The sequence below is a fragment of the Hyla sarda genome, chromosome 12 (assembly GCF_029499605.1).
Source record: "Hyla sarda isolate aHylSar1 chromosome 12, aHylSar1.hap1, whole genome shotgun sequence".
Classification (NCBI taxonomy): Eukaryota; Metazoa; Chordata; class Amphibia; order Anura; family Hylidae; genus Hyla; species Hyla sarda.
The window spans coordinates 25,093,411-25,115,126 of NC_079200.1; the positions used below are offsets into that span (position 1 = coordinate 25,093,411).

Here is a 21,716-nt window from a genome sequence, read left to right on the forward strand (position 1 = left end):
TATATACAACATCTAAAATCATTCTGTATATTCGGGCACAACTGCAGTTTTTATCCCACCTTGCATATCCTAAAGTTCTTAGACAATGACATTCCAAGATGGAGGTCCAGATTATTATTAATGCATGAACTATTGGCGACACAAGCAGACATAAAAATCATCTCTGCCTTAGTGAATGGCAGACATTGTGGTCTATCTCCACGCAGCCATTGGTTCTGAACAACTTTTGATGCATATTCTCCTTTGACATGATTCTTATTTAAAGCAAACTAGATTGTAAGTTGACCACAAAAGGGAACCTTCTTTAAAGCAAAAAGACAATTAGACCTGTCTGACTAGGTCATGTACCCGTAACATTCATTCTTGCTTGTTGATATATCAAATGACTTGGTTTTTGTCTGGTCTGAATTTTTGTTCCTGGTTATCAGAACCAGTAAGTTCTCGTTGGTTTACTTTTCACTAGTTTTAAAGAGAACATTCTGGCTGCCGGGTGTCTTCTCTAGTTGAACATGATAATAGAAGTGGTTGCTATGCAGCAGAGAAGTGTTGGGCTTGACCGTAATGGTAGAGAAAAAAGAATCCAGTGCTCCTCGACAAACTTCCATGCTCCATCGCTCTCTCAAGAAACACCATCTTCTGAAATGACTAGACCGTCAGATTTTCCACTCAATGTAGAATGTCTTCTCTCCTTCTAAACTGGAGTACACAGACATGGGGGATATAATATTAAACAGCTTAGTTTCAAAAAGCCAACCACATGTAAAGTGGATAGTTACACTTAACACTAAATATTATGGTCTAGACCTGTATATATTACATATCAGTCCCCACTAACTAAGCCCACTCTAAGAATCTTACTTCCCTGTAAGTCTTACTACCTAGCTTGATATTTCTTAATCAAACCTTGTTTGCAAGTGGGTTTAGGAGTACTTCCAGCATGTACCATTATTCATGGTGATCCTTCCAAATACAGTCTCTCTGTGTTTTTTCCTTAAATATCCTTAGCTGGTCATTTCAATAGTAATATTGTCTTCGCTCATAGTGTGAATTTATTTCCCCCCCATAAGAATGGGAATAGATATGTTGTTCTTCATGAATTGTCAACTTTTGTTAGATCTTCAGAATTACTCCTTGTCTGGGTAAACTAGCGTAGGTTTGATTTGCCACTATAGGTACACACATACACACACACTCAGTAACCAATATCCTAAAATAATAATAAAAAATAAAAAAAAAGGTCTACTCTTATCCTGTTTCTACAAAATGTAGGGTCTTATGAATCTTCTGTGTTCTCAAGAGCATCATCTTTGATACCTTCTCAAGAGCCTTTCCCGATAAATCAATATTTTTGAAGCGTAAATCATTGAAATCTTATCATAAATTTTGTAAGTAATTCAGGAGGCCAAATAACACTGCTGCTAGAGATATCAGATACTGACTGGACTCATCACAAACATAATTCTGATCACAAACTTTAGAAATTCGATAATAGTAGATGCCTACGTCTGATCAACCATCATCCCAGAAGCTCAAAAGCTACATAAACTGACTTAGCCCAAAAAGTGTCTATTTCTGGCACTATACATTTCTTGATGTAAGAACTATCTCTGACAGTCATGGTAGAAGGGAGGTCTGCCGACGATCAAACTTGTGGATATCTTTTTACGGAAAACTGAAGCTACAACATACAACTGCAAAAAAATAAAATAACCAGAAATCACCAGCTCATCTGCATTTAAAGTCAATGAAGCAACGGACACCCAATTCCTAAGAATTACCACTTTGTTCAATTTTGTAGAAATCTCTCAAATATTTATATGCCAATAGCAAGGAACATAAATTTAAAGAAGCAGCTTATGTTCACACTAGTCATGGACTTTAAAATCATATCCGTTTTAATCGATCTCAAAAGTTATAGATCGCAAAATACAAAGTTGTTTGCCACTAAAAAGCAATAAAACCTCCTGGGAATGGAAACACACTGATGTGAACAGTGCCTAAGCATGAAGATAACAAATATATCAACTTTGAGATAATTTAACCTTATCAACGAGCTTAATAAACAGACCAAATACTAATACAGTACTTGTAAATTTCCACTCTTTATAAAATGACTGAACTTACATTTCTAAGTTAACAGGAGAATCTACATACTTAAAAAAAATTCAATATGCCAAGCACAAAATAATCAAGAAATGTCTACCAAGAAACAAAAGAAAACGTGAAAGCACCCTCTACTACCATATTAAAGTTAACTTTTCCACTACTCACTGGTCAACCCAATGGTCCTGTTGGTGTATCACAAGGGTTGCAATGTCAGAGTGCCAAAACTTACACTCATGTCTCTTCCACATTATCTTATTATTGCTACCCATTAAGTGTTTGCCCAGTCACAGTCTGGAAAACCATTATAAAACATTAAAAACATCCTTCCCGCCAGAACTTTGACTTTGATGGTAATTCCAAACTCTTGCTAAGCAACCACCCATTAGTAACCACTAAGAATTTCAGGATGATGCTATACGGCACTGTTAAAGCTATGGAAGGCAAAAGCCCAGAGATAGTTGGGAGTTTTACTAGTTAAAAAATAAAAGTGTCACTGAAACAAATTGTATACCAAACATTTTATTTCCATAACAAACATTTCCTGAACTCTTTTCAAAAAATTATTTAAAATGACAAAAAAAAAAAATAAAAAGGAAAAAAAAAAAAAAACAGGAAAAGTTATTTACAAATAGGAAAGGGGTATTTACACAAAATAAAATGTAAACTTTTTTAAAATATAATTATTACAAATAAATCAGAATTACAAATAGGTGAGTGGGATGCTTAAAAAAATAAGGCATTTTTTCTTCTTAAATCACAGCTGAATTTAGTTGGTGTGAAACACGCAACTATAGAAGGAAAGCTTTACACATGTGTCTATATGTGTAATGCGTACAGATCTTTATCAAAATCAGTTTTTTTTAATATATATATATATATATATATATATACATTCATTTAACACATTCTCACAAGCATTGGACTTCCATTAACGGATTTTTTTTTTAAAAGCTACACCGAAATCTGGTGCATTTACTTTTTCTTTTTTTAAATACTGATGCGTGTTTTAAGTATTATAATGTGAACACTTCACTTACACATGGTGGACGTAGCCATAATACAACTAACACTTGGTAGGGGAGAGGATGAGAACTGATACACAGCTTTTTAATAAAAAATATAAGCTTAACCCATAGATCAGCTGCCTCCACTGTGCATAGGTGAGAAGTCCACTTATATTAAAAGTGGTAAAACTCCTTATAATGCCTTTTTTCCTCTTTATAACTTATATTTAAAATGGGACAGATACAAATAAAATAAAATAAAAGGATCCTATTGACTGCCAGATAAGTCTAGACCTACTAGCAGCAACACGCCAAATCTAAAACCGAAACAGCACACATAGCCACCGCACTCGATCTAGGTCTTAGGTTACAAAGTTCAGTTCCCTAGCAGAGCCACATCCATTAGGTCATCCTCTTCACCAATCAAGTAACTAGGACTTGGACGGGCTGCTCTGTCTGAAGATAAAAGGGAGCCACCACCCATGGATAATGTAGGGTCAGAAGATATTGGTGACTTGGACCAACTATCAGGCTTCATACTGTAGGATTTCTTCTTTTCTCGATCCCGATCCTTGTCCTTCAACCTCTTCTTTTCCTTTTTGTGTTTTTTGTGCTTTTCTGCACTATACTCTGGCTGTGTTCGACTGCCTCCGCCATCATCTGAGCTGGGACTATTTTGATATGATTTTTCAGCAACTGAGGAAGAACCTGATTCACTTTCACTATCAAGGGTCTGTGGGGTATATGCTGGTGACTTGTTGTGGCTTGGAGAGCAGCGTTCATGCTTTGGGGTTGACCCACTGATCAGGGGTGAGCCATAACTCTTGGGTATTTGTGACCTCAAGCCATCTCCACTCCCCTCCCCGGGCTTCTGAAGGGTTACTTTTGCCTTGATGCTCGGTGACCCTCCATCATGTTTGCTAATAATAATTTTGGCTACTCCAGTACTTCCTGAGCCCTTCGAGTCTCCTTTCTTAGATGAATCAGAGGATCCAACAGAGACTGAAACTTTCGATTTATCTTTCTCACTCTTTTCACGCTTAACAGGGAATTCACCTCCCACAAGTCCATGTTTTGAGGACATTACATGACTAGGGGCTCCAGGGTTTCCTCCCCCTCCAGAAGCCTCCATAGGATCCTCTGAACCAGGACCTCCTGTCCCCACCCCATGTTTGAGTTTATCTATAACAGCTGTCAGTGAAGGTTTTTTATTTCTACTTGGTGACTTCCCTTTTGAGCTACCATGAATGTTCTGGGAGATGTTGGAGCCACCTGAAAAAGAGGATGACGATGAGGAAGAAGATGAAGACGAGGAAGAAGATGAAGATGATGAGGAATTTGGCTTCTGTGAAAGAGATCCTGAAGAAATTAGACCAGATGATGTTTTCATAGTGGAGTTTGAACCTCCTCCTGACAAATGAGAACTCCCTGAACCAATAGGTGACTTGGCCTTAGAAGAAGGTGGAGTCCCTGGCATTGGTTTCATTGGGGAAGATAACTTGTCAGAGCCCCCAGACGGTCTAGAGTGTGAAGGTGAAATATTTGGCTTGGAGAGTGAGGGGTTCATTAATACCGATGGTTTTCCTTGTGGTTTAGTTTTGCTACTACTCAAACTACTGCCTCCACTTCCTAGCCCATGCTTGGTACTGGGGGAAGATCCTTGCTTGCCTACTGATTGAGAGCCACTTTTGGACTGGCTACCCCCCGATCCAGCTGGACCAGTGTACATTCCACTCCCTCCACTGCTCATCTTCATTCCAGAGGACCCATCAGACTTGCTGTTCTTAATTTTTCCTGAAGCAGAAGAGGAAGAGGAGGAGGAGTGGCTGTGATGACTTTTGATACTTGAGGAGTTTCCTGAACCACTGCTTGAATACTGACTATGAGAGCTTGGCTTCCCAACACTCATTGTACCTTTTGGAATTTGTATTGTAATTTTGGGTATTGGGGGAGTGGCCATGCCAGGAGGAGTCTGAGACCTTCCTGACGTTCCTGGAGATTTCGAACCACCAGTACTAGTAGGTGGGGTAAATGGCCGATTGGCAATATGTGAGGGCGATTTTCCTTCTGACTCTTTTTTGCGTTTGGGTGGCTTTTCTTTGCTTTTACCATCACTAGAAGGTGTCCTGCTGCGCTTTCCAGATTTAGTATCTAGGCCTGCACCCTGAATACCACTCAGCCCACCTCCACCCCCTCCCCCATTGCTTCCCTCTTTCACTCTCTGTTTTTGTGGCCTGTCTTTTGTTATATCTCCAAGTAATGGGCTCTGACTTCTACTATGTGATTCAAGAATGTCTACCCCACCCAGACCCTTGCCACCTCCAATGATACTAAAATCTATTGTTTCAGCAGCTGGCCCTACCTTGTACTTGCCTTCACTCCCATCAACAGGAATTCCTGAAACTACACCCAGTGAAAGCCCCTGCCCAGAAAAGTCCTGTCCAGAAAAATCATGATCGTCGCTCTGGCTGCTGTCTTCATTGAAGTCATCTGTAAAACCGCTTTGACTGTTCAGTAGCTCTGGGTTAAAATCCACACTGTTGAAGAAATTATGGGAAGAGTCACTATTGGGGCTTCCATTTGCTTCTGCAATGAGATCCGCAGCATCTGGATAAGGATTGTCTCCACCACCTGTACCATCTACTGGAAAGACATCTGTGTCAAAGAGGGTGCTCTGAGAGTGGCCAGAGCTGGAAGAGTCTCTAACAGGAGTGCCAAGATTGGGGCAATCATCCCCAGCCCCTGGAAGCTTTGAGGCTTCTTCTGCTATGTCTGAGAGAATATCTGTAACATCTGGAATAATCGTGTCAGTACTGGGCAGCCTCACCATTCTTTGCATACCAGACTGGGTATGAGTCATGGGCTGTTGGTACACTGTAGGGGGTGTGCCACACTGGCTTGGTGCTGGTGTAATATGAGGTGTATCCAGGGCATCACCTGCCATGCTCACATCAAATATTGGATTTTGTGAGTCCACATCCATAGAAAAGAGCTCCCTTTGAAAGTCATCTTCAGTTTGGTTTTTCATCTTTTCTGTCCTAGGTCTCTTTTTCTTGGGTTTTCCAGTTCCTGATGGACCTAGCTCTGTTCGAGGTGATCCAGAAGAGTTCTGTCTTTCAAGAGGACTACTGCCATACAACGTTGAGAAGTCCTGTGCTGGGTTGTCCTTTAGTAAGTTCATTAGCATGGGATGATTTTTAGTATTACTAGCTGGAGAGGTAACAGGAGGTGGGGTATGGTGGGGTGGTGTAGGACTTGAGCCAATATTTCCACCCACATTTCCTGTGATCTGAAGAAGACTGGTTAGTATGGGATTCTGCGTTACTTTGTTGTAGTCTTCACCATGCCCTGTGGAATCGTGGCGCTCTTTCATACCCATGTTATTTATGTTGAATAGAGCAGTTATGGGTCCTGGGGGATATGAGCTGGTTGGGGTGGTGATTAAAGCAGAAGAGCCAGTGGTCATTCCATAACCTGGACTACTGGCTGGAGGAAGGTTTTTCTTCACCATATCTTCCACAGTCTCTGCAATAAGTGACAATGCAGGTGTATCTGCCTGGATGGTCTCCGCTTTTCTACGAATGGCTCGCATAGTCACAGGGATGGACATGCACCTATGTAAAAAAAAAAAAAGAAAAAAATATATATATATATGTGTCTACAACTTAAAAAGGTTCTTTTTTTAATGATTGAAGTAAATAAGTGCTACGTAACAAACATCTATACAACTAGGCATAATCCATTCAGAAACAAGGAAGTATTTTTTCCACCTTCAATAAATACTAAATGGTAAGTAATATGCCCTTGAGTTGTTCTATTCCCTCAAGTATTGTTGTTGTCTGTTATCGGTTATATCACCCGACTTCATACATTTTACACTAGACAGCAGATTGTCTACATGCCTAGGCGACCAGGCGGTTACTTCAGTTCACACTGTTGTAAGGGGTACTTCAGGGAAACTTATCAGTAACTTATCTCCTTGCCTCCTAACCTGTGTATAGGGAATAAGTGTTTATTTGCTATGACTCCCCTTAAAGGGGTACTCCGGTGAAAACCTTTTTTCTTTTAAATCAACTGGTGGCAGAAAGTTACACATATTTGTAAATTACTTCTATTAAAAAATCTTAATCCTTCCAGTACTTATTAGCTGCTGGATGCTACAGAGGAAATTCCTTTCTTTTTGGAACACTGATGACATCACGAGCACGGTGCTCTCTGCCGACATCTCTGTCCATTTTAGCAACCATGCATAGCAGATGTACGCTAAGGGCAGCATGGTGGCTCAGTGGTTAGCACTGCTGCCTTGCAGTGCTGGGGACTTGGGTTCAAATCCCACTAAGGACAACAATAAATAAAGCATTATTATTATTATTATAATAACGTCAGCAGAGAGAACTGTGCTCGTGATGTCATCAGAGCGCATTCCAAAAAAAATAATTTCCTCTATAGTATTCAGCAGCTAATAAGTACAGGAAGGATTAAGATTTTTTAATAGAAGTAATTTACAAATATGTTTAACTTTCTGCCACCAGTTGATTTAAAAGAAAAAAGGTTTTCACCGGAGTACCCCTTTAATCTTCTGTACAAGGCCCTGTCTACTTACCCATACCCATTCTGGGGCATTCTGGTCCACTTCCCTTAAGCCTGCTCAGCCAACCACCACCTGAGGCGGGACATCACTGCAGCTGGTGATTGGCTGAGTGGGCCATCCCTTGCGCTCGTCCAAGAAGGTTGGGGCAGGAGGTCACTGAGGACGGATAAGTAGCCGGGGTCCTGTACAGGAGATAGCAGGCGGTACAACTGCTGGGATATTCTGGCATATGTGTCTGATAAATTCAGTTTCACGGACAACTCCTTTATGGTCTATTCACATGTACTGTATTCTGTGCAGATTTAATGAGCAGGATTTTCTGCTGCAGATTTCAATGTAAACTGAATGACTAAACACAGCTTCAAATCCTGCGCATCAAATCTGTGCAGAATAACTGTACATCTGAATAGACCCATAAAGCGCAACTGTCATGAACTTGGGGCTATATAACCTACACACAGCCTTTGTACTGTGTGCAGATTGTGTCTACAGTAGTGTTTTTACCTTAGTTCTCTCTGCTTTTATCACCTCAAAAAACGTTTTTGATAGCAGCCGCACACACTCGGATAGGCGTGGTGCAAGGTTCGCTATGCCCCGCCTCCGACATGCCTATCCCCTGTACACCAGCGCTGGGACCACTGTGTGATTGACACACAGGTCCCAGCGCGTGCGCATCCTTATCCCCCGTGCGTGCCGCAGCGTGTTATCCTGGCAAGCGCTCGATCCTGCCGCCTGTCTCCTCAGTGCGCCTGCGCAGTGCTAGAGGCAGAGAGCGCGCTCTCTGCCTCTAGCACTGCGCAGGCGCACTGAGGAGGCAGGCAGCAAGAGCGAGTGCTTGCCAGGATAACACGCTGCGGCACGCATGGGGGATAAGCTAAGATGCGCATGCGATGGGACCTGTGTGTCAATCACACAGCGGTTCCAGCACTGACGTGCAGGGGATAGGCGTGTTGGTCATCCATACTGCCGGCAGTAATGTGTTTATCGTCCATACTGCCGGCAGTAAAAAATAAACAGGCACATACCTAGCTTCGCTCCCCCGGTGCCCGGTTCCGGCCTTCGCCTTCCTGGTTGCCGGTGGTCGGCGAGTCATACTGCACTCAGCCAATCACCGGCCGCAGCGAAGTCCCGACTTGGCCGGCGATAGGCTGAGCGGCAGTGTGTAGTGAAGAATTTTGTGTCCTGAAGCGTTCTCACACTGCCGCTCAGCCTATCGCCGGCCGAGTCGGGACTTCGGTGTGGCCAGTGATTGGCTGAGTGCAGTATGACTCATTGACCACCGGCAACCAGGAAGAGAATCGCGGCGGAGGCCAGAGCCGGTTGCCAGAGGCACCGGGGGAGCGAAGGAAGGTATGTACCTGTTTATATTTTTACTGCCGGCAGAATGGACGATAATTTTCCTATTCCGGAGTTCTCCTTTAAATCTCCCAGCAACTTCGCAGCACAAAATCTGCCCAAGACTACAGTAATTAGGATACAGATTTGCCCCAAGACCCACTGTTTTGCATAGGATTTCCATATCCTGATCGCCGTTGTTTTGGGCAGATTTTGGCCTACGAATTTGCCGACATATATCCTGCTGCTAGAGTATGATCAGACTTACGCTTGAAGTTGTATTCCTATCAGGTTTTCAATCACTGGCAGCTGAATGGGGTCAGCGAGTGACTCCGGTTGGATAATTTTATGACTGTATCCGTTTTTTGGGGGGAAATTAAAAGCCGCAGCAGACCACAGTTTTCAGTATAGGCCAAAAAAAAACAACAACAACAAAAAACAGATACAGTCAGAAAAGGAACCAAAGTCACTAGCTGGCTTCAGTTGGCTGATTGAAATAAATAGGGTACGGCTTGGACCCATGGATAATGGTTTTGAAATACTGTAAATAGCTTTTTAAATAATAAATACATTTTGCTTCCTTTTGTGCCCTCTTTGGCGTTGCTGGAGGAGTGCTCAGGACAAAATGGGTCTCCTTCTCCCTCTCGCGGCTTAATATATAGTTTGTTCTTGCTTCATGTGACTAAAGTGTGATTAAAGGGGTACTCCGCTGCTCAGCGTTTGGAACAAACTGTTCCGAACACTGGAGCTGGTGACGTCATAGCCCCGCCCCCTCAATGCAAGTCTATGGGAGGGGGCGTGACTACCGTCACGCCCCCTCCCATAGACTTGCATTAAGGGGGTGGGGCGTGACGTCATAAGGGAGGTGGAGCTATGACATCACGAGCTCCCGGCACCAGCTCCAGCGTTCCAAACGCTGATCAGTGGAGTACCCCTTTAAGCATGTGAGTCCACCAGCGCATGAACACTGCAATACACTCTGAAAACCTGGCGACACCACAGTATGTAGGTAAACGCCACAGTTCTTCGCTAGATCATTTCCTTGACTAAGTAGGCGGCAAACGTTCACTTTTTAAGATCAAGGCAATGAATATATTTAATTGCTGGACGGCAGAGGCTGCACATACAAAATAATACACAATTCTAACACATAGTAAATGCTGTGCTGTCCGCTTTAAATGTGGAAAATGTCTGCTTGTGTGATCAAGCCTACTACAAGCACCCATAAAATCCATCATAACATATTATTACAGCGGGGAAGGCAGACGCTTTCCATCACTCAGGATAAACCTGTACAACACCCTTTCCCTGCAATTCTGACTGATGAGCAACAAGAACGGAATGTCATTAGAAATAGATGAGAACTAAACATCCCGCGGGTCATAGATACCAGTCCGGAGAGAGCACAGAATACATTTATTAACGTGGCATTTCCTGGGGTAAATTGAAGGATTCCAAACATAAAAGAAGTTCCCATAGTCTTTGGAGATTCCTGCCCCAGTGATGTATAGTGCATCATACATAATCAATACCTACCCATGTAAATAACATAACCGAAGAGCAGTAAAGGAATGCATACTAGGCTTTCCTATTTCCTGGGAGTGGGATTAAAGGAGTACTCCAGGATAATAAAAAAAATTGTTCTCCATACTGTCGGCATTAAAAAATATAAAGATGTACATACCTTCCTTCGCTTCCCCGGTGCCTCCGGTAACCCACTCTGGTCACCGCCGCGATCTTCTTTCTGGTTGCCGGTGGTCGGCGAGTCATACTGCACTCAGCCAATCACCGGCCGCAGCGAAGTCCTGACTCGGCCGGCGATAGGCTGAGCGGCAGTGTGACGTTTTCGGCCCCGGCACCTGCTGCCGGGGCCGAAAACATCACACTGCCGCTCAGCCTATCGCCGGCCGAGTGCAGTATGACTCGCCGACCACTGGCAACAAGGAAAAGGATAGCGGCGGAGACCGGAGTGGGTTACCGGAGGCACCGGGGGAGCGAAGGAAGGTATGTATCTCTTTATTTTTTTTTTTTATGCCGGCAGTATGGAGGACAATTTTTCTATCCTGGAGTACTCCTTTAATAGGGGATTGTAATCAGCTAAAATTTACTTTTGAACAGTTGCTAAGTCTATAGCGGAGCTGTATGTCCTGCATGCATCATAATATGGTCTTGAAAGACTGAAGGTATTGCCCCATTTTTAGCTGGATAGCGCAATTCAGTACCCACACAGAGTTTACTGCAGTGTTTTCCAACCGGGGGGGGGGCTCCAGAACAGACTCCTCTAGTGGTACCTAGAGAATCGGTCATGTTGAAATCTAACATGCAGACCTTTCTCTAACTTGACATCTACCATCAGGACAGCCAGGAACCCCCTCGTACACACTGAATGGTCGATTTATCCCACCAAAATTGTTGGGTTCGGTCAGCTTTAACCCCTTAAGGACCGGAGGTTTTTCCGTTTTTGCATTTTCGTTTTTTGCTCCTTGCCTTTAAAAAATCATAACTCTTTCAAATTTACACCTAAAAATCCATATGATGGCTTATTTTTTGCGCCACCAATTCTACTTTGTAATGACGTCAGTCATTTTGCCCAAAAATCTATGGTGAAGCGGGAAAAAAAATCATTGTGCGACAAAATTGAAAAAAAAACGCTGTTTTGTAACTTTTGGGGGCTTCCGTTTCTACGTAGTATATTTTTCGGTAAAAATGACACCTGATATGTATTCTGTAGGTCCATACGATTAAAATGATACCCTACTTATATAGGTTTGATTTTGTCGGACTTCTGGAAAAAATCATAACTACATGCAGGAAAATTAATACGTTTAAAATTGTCATCTTCTGACCCCTATAACTTTTTTTATTTTTCCGTGTATGGGGCGGTATGAGGGCTCATTTTTTGCGCCGTGATCTGAAGTTTTTAACGGTACCATTTTTGCATTGATAGGACTTATTGATCACTTTTTATTCATTTTTAAATGATATAAAAAGTGACCAAAAATGCACTATTTTGGACTTTGGAATTTTTTTGCGCGCACGCCATTGACCGAGCGGTTTAATTAATGATATATTTTTATAATTCGGACATTTCCGCACGCGGTGATACCACATATGTTTATTTTTATTTTTATTTACACTGTGTTTTTTTTTTTATTGGAAAAGGGGGGTGATTCAAACTTTTAATAGGGGAGGAGTTAAATGATCTTTATTCACTTTTTTTTTCACTTTTTTTTTGCAGTGTTATAGGTCCCATAGGGACCTATAACACTGCACACACTGATCTCTTATACTGATCATTGTTATCCCATAGGGACCTATAACACTGCACACACTGATCTTCTATGTTGATCACTGGTTTCTCATAAGAAACCAGTGATCAACGATTCTGCCGCATGACTGCTCATGCCTGGATCTCAGGCACTGAGCAGTCATTCGGCGATCGGACAGCGAGGAGGCAGGAAGGGGCCCTCCCGCTGTCCTGTCAGCTGTTCGGGATGCCGCGATTAGCCGCGGCTATCCCGAACAGCTCGACTGAGCTAGCCGGGAACTTTCACTTTCACTTTTAGCCGCGCGGCTCAGCTTTGAGCGCGCGGCTAAAGGGTTAATAGCGCGCGGCGCCGCGATCGGCGCTGCGCGCTATTAGAGGCGGGTCCCGGCTTCACTATGACGCCGGGCCCGCCATGATATGACGCGGGGTTACTGTGTAACCCCGCGTTATATCGGAAGAGCAGGACCAAGGACGTACCGGTACGTCCTTGGTCCTTAAGGGGTTAATTGAACGTGCATGGACAGGTTAATAATCAAAAGCTATGAACACTTAAATGGGCACGGTCAGATCCAAAAACTTTTTATGTTGTTACTGATGAAAATTAAAGACCTTTTGTAATATAGTTGTTTAATTTTTTTTATATTTAATGAAGAAAACTGCCCCTAAAAATCTCACCACTGGGGGGTCCCCATACCTACTGGGACACTGACCAGTCCAGCAGCAGCATCAGGCTGCAAGAGCAAACACACCAATCACCTCCCACCACCACAAGGAGGGACAAGCCCCCATCCACCACTCACCAATCACCTCCCACCACCACAAGGGAGGGACACGCCCCCATCCACCACATACCTCCCACCACCACAAGGAGGGACACGCCCCCATCCACCACACACCAATCACCTCCCACCACAAGGAGGGACAAGCCCCCATCCACCACACACCAATCACCTCCCACCACAAGGAGGGACACGCCCCCACCCACCATATACCAATCACCTCCCACCACCACAAAGGAGGGACACGTCCCCATCCACCACACACCAATCACCTCCCACCACCACAAGGAGGGACACGACCCCATCCACAATATACATATCACCTCCCACCACAAGGAGGGACAAGCCCCCATCCACCACACACCAATCACCTTCCACCACCACAAGGGAGGGACACGTCCCCATCCACCACACATCAATCACCTCCCACCACCACAAGGAGGGACACGCCCCCATCCACCAATCACCTCCCACCACCACAAGGAGGGACACGCCCCCTTCCACCACACACCAATCACCTCCCACCACCACAAGGAGGGACACGCCCCCATCCACCATATACCAATCACCTCCCACCACCACAAGGGAGGCCCACACCCGCTTCCCCTGAGAGGCTTTCTAACACTGTCAGCTAATGAAAAAGAGTTTTTTTTGTTATAATAAATATAGGTGAGAGGGGAATAAAAAATAGATTAGGTTATGAGTAACATATTAGTTGTTTTTGGGATCTCACAGGTACGCTTTAAAAAACACTTTTCTCCATAGATTTTTGTTAAAAATGTTGCTTATACAACACGCCTCTACGGTATGTTGTATAAGCTTGTTTTTTTTCTCTATACTTGCACACACCCTTTATGATCCGACCACTGGGACCTCGGCTCTCTGAAAGGAGCGAGTGCTACAGATGTGCTACAGACTTATCCCCTACCCACAGGATCCCTCCCCCTTTAAAAGTGTCCCTGTCATTTTTTAAATGTTCTGAAATGTTCTGAAATTAGTCTGGGTCTTGGTGTTCAGATCCCTACAGAGCTCGGCGCTTCGCTCCCCTGGCTCGCTGTCTTTTCAGTATAGCACACGTCTCCTGCGGCGAGCAAGGGAGTAAAGGGCTCTTGCACACTTTTCCCAGCTCAATTAAACAAAAACATGTCAAAAGTTTTTGCAAATGATAGGGGGAGTTTAACTCCCAGGTTAATACAATATCCTACAATATCCTCCCAAAGATGTAACATATAAATCTAGAACAGGGCCTCCTGCCTATTATACTGCTGCCTCGGCACCCTCTATAGTAGCTATGTTCTTGGAGGTAACTAAAAATACATTTTGGGCACTGCAATCGGGAATTACCACTCACCAATAATAGACATAGTTACTCCTAGTCATACTGCCAGCCCCCATACCTATTTAAGCTGTAACATTTAACAAGGGATGAAGCTTAGCAACTCTTTGAAAGGGGTACTCTGCGGCTCAGCGCTTGGAACAAATTGTTTCGAACGCTGGAGCCGGGAGCTCGAGACGTCATAGCCCCGCCCCATCATGACTTCATGCCCCGCCCCCTCAATGCAAGTCTATGGGAGGGGGCGTTACGCCCCCTCCCATAGACTTGCATTGAGGGGGCTGGGCATGAAGGTATGAGGGGGCGGAGCATGAAGACATGAGGGGGCGGGGCTATGACGTCACAAGCTCCCGGCTCCAGCGTTCGGAACAGTGTGTTCCAAACGCTGAGCAGCGGAGTACCCCTTTATGTACCCCTGCTATGTAAAAAAGGACCTAAATTGTTGTGCAAAGCATTTTCACACTCACGAGGCACACAACGTTACACTGACCTCTGAACAACTTTGGTGATGAAGTCATCGGTACATATGAGAGCATCAGAAAGGCCTTTGTATAGCTTGCAGGATACATGAGTTGAATCCTGGACGTCCATCACAACTGTAAAAAAAAAAAAATTAAATAAAAAAAGGCAATCAGTAACAAAGTGCAGAAATAATAAAATGATTAATTCTCAAAACAGCTTTTAAAGGGGTACTCCGGTGGAAAACCCCTTTTTTTTGTTGTTAAATCAACTATTAAAAAAAAAAAAATCTAAATCCTTCCAGTACTTATTAGCTGCTGAATACTACAGAGGAAATTATTTTCTTTTTGGAAAACAGAGCTCTCTGCTGACATCACGAGCACAGTGCTCTCTGCTGACATCACGAGCACAGTGCTCTCCGCTGACATCACGAGCACAGTGCTCTCCGCTGACATCTCTGTCCATTTTAGGAACTGTCCAGAGCAGCATATGTTTGCTATGGGGATTTTCTTCTACTCTGGACAGTTCTTAAAATGGACAGAGATGTCAGCAGAGAGCACTGTGGTCATGATGTCAGCAGAGAGCTCTGTGTTCCAAAAAGAAAATAATTTCTTCTGTAGTATCCAGCAGCTAATAAGTACTGGAAGGATTACAAAATTTTTATAGAAGTAATTTACAAATCTGCTTAACTTTCTGGCACAAGTTGATTTAAAAAAAAAAAAAAAAAAAAAAAAAAAAAAAAAAAGGTTGCCACCAGAGTACCCCTTTAATGCCAGCTGAGCAGCAAGGTCAGAGGATGCTGCAAAACAAAGTAACATATTAGATAAAGATTGATATATAAAGCCAATGTCATTTATTATGGAAATAACCCCCTTTAACCACCTACTGAATAACCCTCCTAGCTATTTCAGACCTTTATAATATACACTCACCACAGACCAAAGAGTCATTGACCGGATGCTGAAATGAGATACTTATGCAGGAGTCCGAAAGGGGAGATACCTCAAATTGCAAGAGGTTAGGGCAATCTATAGGGGAAAGAAGAAAAACACACAATGCAGGTTTAGGGCATTTTGACTTGTAACAATATTTTAGTACAGCACTGCACGGAATTAGAGATGAGCGAACTTACAGTAAATTCGATTCGTCACGAACTTCTCGCCTATGCAGTTGATGACTTTTCCTGTATAAATTAGTTCAGCTTTCAGGTGCTCCGGTGGGCTGGAAAAGGTGGATACAGTCCTAAGAGACTCTTTCCTAGGACTGTATCCACCTTTTCCAGCCCACCGGAGCACCAGAAAGCTGAACTAATTTATGCAGGAAAAGTCATCAACTGCCGAGCTGAGAAGTACGATACGAATCGAATTTAATGTAAGTTCACTCATCTCTACACGGAATATGAATGGTGCTCGAGTAGGGTCCACCTGCATCAGTCAATGCAGGTAAACTTGGCACTCTTAGGGTATGTTCACACTACTGATTGTGAACGGAATCTCCGCTAACAGAATTCCGCGAGCAGAGATTCCTTTCTGGCGGCCACCGCCGAAATACTTTGGCGGTAGGACTGTGCGGCGCTGCGCCGTCACCATTGACGGCTATGCAGTGTTCGCGGACTCCCGAGCAAAGAATAAACATGTTCTTTCTTTGCGTGGAACAATTTCATCGGCGGAATTGTCCGCCGCTGATATTCTGCAGTGTGAACGGGTCTCGCGGAAACCCATTCACACCGATGTTTATGTTCTTAGCGCATAATTCCGTCCGCGGGAATTACGTAGTGTGAACATACCCTTAGGTGTTGCTCATTGCAATCCTACCGATGAATAATGATGTTCTGGTCACAGTCTGATCGTTTTCAGATCATCATATTGCTGAAGAGATGCAAAGGGAGGAGAGAAGGTGCGACCCACAGTGGCTAAGAGTCTTAGGACCTATAGGTCGCACAAGCACCTTCTCTCCTAAAATCAGATGGTACTCCAGACGTGAAACTCCCATTCCCAGATAATCTGTTGCAGACTTTCAGCATGAAATAACTCACAGGTGCCCCTTTAAAGGGGTACTCCGCTGGAAAACATTTTCTTTTAAATCAACTGGTGCCAGAAAGTTAAACAGATTTGTAAATTGCGTCTATTTAAAAAATCTTAACCATTCCAGTACTTAGCAGCTGCTGTATACTACAGAGGAAGTTCTTTTCTTTTTTAATTTCCTTTCTGTCTGACCACAGTGCTCTCTGCTGACACCTCAGTCCATGTCAGGAACTGTCCAGAGCAGGAGAGATTTGCTATGAGGATTTCATCCTACTCTGGACAGTTCCTAAAATGGACAGAGGTGTCAGCAGAGAGCACTGTGGTCAGACAGAAAAGAAATTAAAAAAAGAAAAGAACTTCCTCTGTAGTATACAGCAGTTGATAAGTACTGGAAGGGTTAAGATTTTTTAATAGAAGTCATTTACAAACCTGTTTAACTTTCTCGCTCCAGTTGATTAAAAAAAAAATGTTTTCCAGTGGAGTGCCCCTTTAAAGGGATTTTCTCGTGACTCATTTTTAAACCGAAAAGACTAATATATCTGTTCTAATATAAGTAAATTTTAGCATTTCCACCATAAAAAATTACCTCATTGTAATCTTTTTGATGCTGCTAATCTGAGCAGTGAGTGGGTCTGGCTTTAGTGTACGTTCAGACGAGCGTATTTACAGCGTATTTTACGCTGAAGGACCTCTGTATGGAGCCTTTACATGTGCCTGCTTGGACCGAGCAGGCACATGTAAAGGCAGCATATAGAGGTCCCTTAGCGGCGGATCCGCGCGGAAAATCCGCTCATCTGAATGTACAATTAGAGGTGGGTGCCGAATGCAAGATTGCGGGGGGTCCCCAGCGGCTGGACCCCCACGATCAGACATCTTATCCCCGGAGTACCCCTTTAAAGTGTAAGTCACGCATGCAAAGACTGATGTGGAGAGACACAGCTCAAGTTGGGGGGGGGGGGTCCCGTTCATCAGAAAACTGCTCATGCAAAGGACTCGCTGGGTGCACTGGTCAAGTCAACCGCTCAATGTAAGCTGCATCACTCTGCATCGATCATAGCACAATAAAAGGGAAACCAATTCTATACTTCTACTTTAATATACACTTTAAACACCACATGGTGCCATATACAGTGACCCCCCTACATACGATGGCCCCGACATACGATCATTTCAACATACGATGGCCTCTCAGAGGCAGCATCAACATACGATGCTTTTGTATGTCAGGGCCATCGCATAAACAGCTACCCGGCAGCGCAGACTGCTTCAGCTACCACCAGATAGCAGTTTACGGTGCCCCGTGTGGTCCGCTGACGATCACTTACCTGTCCTCGGGGCTCCGGCGCGTCCTCTTCGGGATCCCCTGCATCGTCGGCGCTCTCCATCGTCATCATCACGTTGCTGCGCACGCCGTCCCCTCATCCAATAGGAGCGGCGTGCGTAGCGACGTGATGGCGGCGACGGAGAGCGAGGATGCCGGGGAAGCAGAGGCCTTGCCGGAGCGTCGGGGACACCACGGAGACGCGGCGACAGCGATGGAAGGCGACATCCAGGGCAGCGGTGACGGTCCGGAGCGGCGGGGACACGTGAGTATAACCTCCAATACCAGTGGTCTTCAACCTGCGGACCTCCAGATCTTGCAAAACTACAACTCCCAGCATGCCCGGACAGCCGTTGGCTGTCCGGGCATGCTGGGTGTTGTGGTTTTGCAACATCTGGAGGTCCGCAGGTTGTAGACCACTGTCCTATACTTTACATTGCACGGATCCCTCAACATACGATGGTTTCAACAAACGATGGTTCATTTGGAACGGATTGCCATCGTATGTTGAGGGACCACTGTATCCTAAGTCAAAGTCAGAACTCTTCACTTCAACAGCTGCCTACACGTCTCTCTTCTAGAACTTATGAACAACCGTAACAGCAGCAATAATAACCCACCCTCTTTTACCACCGTGCGCTTCACACAGCTCCCAATCAGGGTGTTACACGCCATCTGATGTCGAATGAGGTTGAGGATGGTGGGGACACGTCCAGGGTGCTGAAATGGAATCTTACTAAGTAGGGTCCCCTGCAGGCACCTCCCGTCAGGAAGAGGAGCATCTTTATTCAGAAAATAGCAATGTTGCTGACCTGGCAGAGACTGAAATATGAATACACATCATTTAACCTCTTATTCACAAATCTCTCTCCGTTTTTCCCACTAACAACCCATATAGGAGTAAAGAGTACATCACATATCAAAAGCTCAAAACAAAGAGAAGGTACAGAGTACAGTGGTCTTATGGCTACTGCCGAGCTAGATATCGCCCTCCATATTGACACTTAAAAGGGGATCCTTGTCTTAGCCATTAAAGGAGTACTGCAGCTAGAATTAACTTATCCCGTATCCACAGGAGATAAGCAGCTGATCGCGGGGGGGGTCCGACCACTGGAGCCCCCCACGATCTCCTGAATGGGACCCCGTCCCACTCAGTCAGGAGGGTGTGTCGTCTACCTCTAGACGGCACACACTCCATTCACTGTGGATAGGGGATAGGTTAAAGGGGTATTCCGGGCAAAAACATCTTATCCCCTATCGAAAGGATAGGGGATAAGAGGTCTAATCGCGGGGAGCCCACCGCTGGGACCTCCGCGATCTCCCTGCAACAGCCCGCATTCTATGCGTAGCTGCGTCTGCAGTTTCAGAAACCGCCGGAAAACTGTCTATGGGAGGGGGCGTTGCGGCCGTTACGCCCCCTCCCACAGAAATTAATGGAGGGGGCGTGGCGTGGCGTCACATCCCTGTCTCGGAAGCCCAGCGGTTTCCGAAACTGCAGATGCAGCTACGCATAGAATGCGGGCTCCGCATGTAGATCGCGGGGGTCCCAGCAGCAGGCCCCCCGTGATCAGACATCTTATCCCCTATCCTTTTGATAGATGTTTTTGCCCGGAATACCCCTCTAACTCTGGCTGCAGTACCCCTTTAATGGTATAGCCACAAATAGATATGGGTCTCATATCTTTAGATATGGCAGTGGTTCTCAACCTTTTTCATGACTGTACCCCAAAAGGGTTAAAATATGTCCGCGAGTACTCCTCGCGCGTAAATTTGCGCAGAACTTATGCAAAAGGGGTACCCGTGGACAAAATAAGTCATAAAATTACTTATTTTCATAATGGCGTGTGCTTACCTTTATACTAATGCGATACTTAATCCCCTTGTGCCATTATTCCCCCCCCCCCCCTCCATCTGATCCCCTTTTTCCATTATTCTCCCCCATCTTAATCCCCTTGTGCCATTATTATCCAATATGGCAAAAGGGGATCAGAGGGAGGGGGGGGAATAATGGCACAAGGGCATTAAGATGGAGAGGGGGGGGGGGGGTAATAGTGGGACAAGGGGATTAAGATGGAGAGGGGGGGGAATAGTGGGACAAGGGGATTAAGATGCAGGGGGAGGATAATCATCACCTCCTCCCCCCACCCCATATTAATCCACTTTTGCCACTATCCCTCCCCCTCCCTCCATCTTAACGCCCTTGTGTCATTATTTCTTCCCCCCCCCCCTCTCCGATCCCCTTGGGCTAATATATATATATAATATACACATATAAAAACCCTCCCTTCCTTCCTCCCATACACTTTTTTTTTACATTACCTGGCCTGTTTGCATGTGGCCTGTCCATGTATACGGCGTGTCCCAGAGTCCCGTTCGGCGGGGCCGCACTGACATGTGATGTCCTCCTATGCTGTAACTTTGTGCAACGTCCGGGGAGGTCACATGTCTCCCCAGCAACCACGCAGCTCCCGTACAGTAGCTGCGGCCGCCGCGGCCATTCTCAGCCATGTGCTGACAAATACTGGCCAATGTATGGGCGGTATTTGTCAGCGCATCAGCGTACCCCCGCACAACCAGTGGCGTACTCCTAGGGATAAGTGTATCACCGGTTGAGAACCCCTGAGATATGGGGTCCCCTGACTTACCTAGTGAGGTGGCAGACACTGAATAGAGAGGTTGCTGGAATCACAGAACTGGATAAACTTCGATTCACGTTAGGACGACCCAGATCTGGACATAGTTGTTAAGCCCCAGAGGTAGGAAACGGACATTTTAGCGTATCATGTGGCTCTGCCATAAATGACTAGGATAGGAGTAACCCTTTACAGGAAATCCCTGGGAGCAGCTCCATACGGGCAGTTATGCGTTATGGGCCCTTTAATGAGTGTTTGGGGTCCCCGAGGTCAGACTTCAACCAGCCTAACATTGTTGGCCTCTCCTATCCCAAATATCTTATTGTAATGTCTTATGATGATCACTGAAAATATACGCACCGCATAGAATCGCATGTTGTGATTCATAGGTGACAGCTCCTTATCTTTGGCGAGTTCAAACTGGGTGACCAGGTCATAGTGAGGAGAGAAGGTGGGTGGTATCTCAAACAAAGGGATACCTACAGAAAGGACAAGTTGGTGCGAAAATTAGATCGAAAATTATTGGTATTACATGCAAGGAAGGATAGTAACCTGTAGCCGCACTCACCTGTACAGTTCTGGATTTTTTGAATGAAAGCGCTGGATACAGGAATGGGTTGTGGAAACTTAAGGAAAAAACAAGCAGGAAGGTCCACACTATTGGTGTTGGTGATGGAAGAGAATGAGGGAGTCCTGCAAATTAAAGTCACAACAACGTGTTAATAGGAACAGATCTTAGGCCCCTTTCACACTATAAAATGTATCCGTTTTAAAGATCCGTTTGTGGTTCCGTTATGAAAACCCTGAAAATCAACCGTTACAAAATCCCATTATAGTCTATGGGATTTTTACATTATGCGTTT

The 21,716-nt window shown here is 44.7% G+C and overlaps 1 protein-coding gene across 2 annotated transcripts in view; it reads right to left on the bottom strand.

Annotated features, from left to right (window-relative positions):
* Positions 1-2,973: 2,973 nt before the first annotated feature.
* The window catches only part of MED1 (mediator complex subunit 1), a 43,693-nt gene continuing 24,950 nt past the window's right edge, over positions 2,974-21,716 (bottom strand). For both annotated transcript variants that reach the window (XM_056547493.1, XM_056547494.1), the window contains exons 12-17: positions 21,422-21,546; positions 21,214-21,332; positions 18,841-19,042; positions 15,808-15,903; positions 14,907-15,012; positions 2,974-6,724 (exon numbers count right to left, since the gene is read on the bottom strand). In XM_056547493.1, coding sequence (XP_056403468.1) covers positions 3,487-6,724; positions 14,907-15,012; positions 15,808-15,903; positions 18,841-19,042; positions 21,214-21,332; positions 21,422-21,546 — 3,886 coding nt within the window. In that variant the 3' untranslated portion in view covers positions 2,974-3,486. The remainder of the gene's footprint in view (positions 6,725-14,906; positions 15,013-15,807; positions 15,904-18,840; positions 19,043-21,213; positions 21,333-21,421; positions 21,547-21,716) is intronic.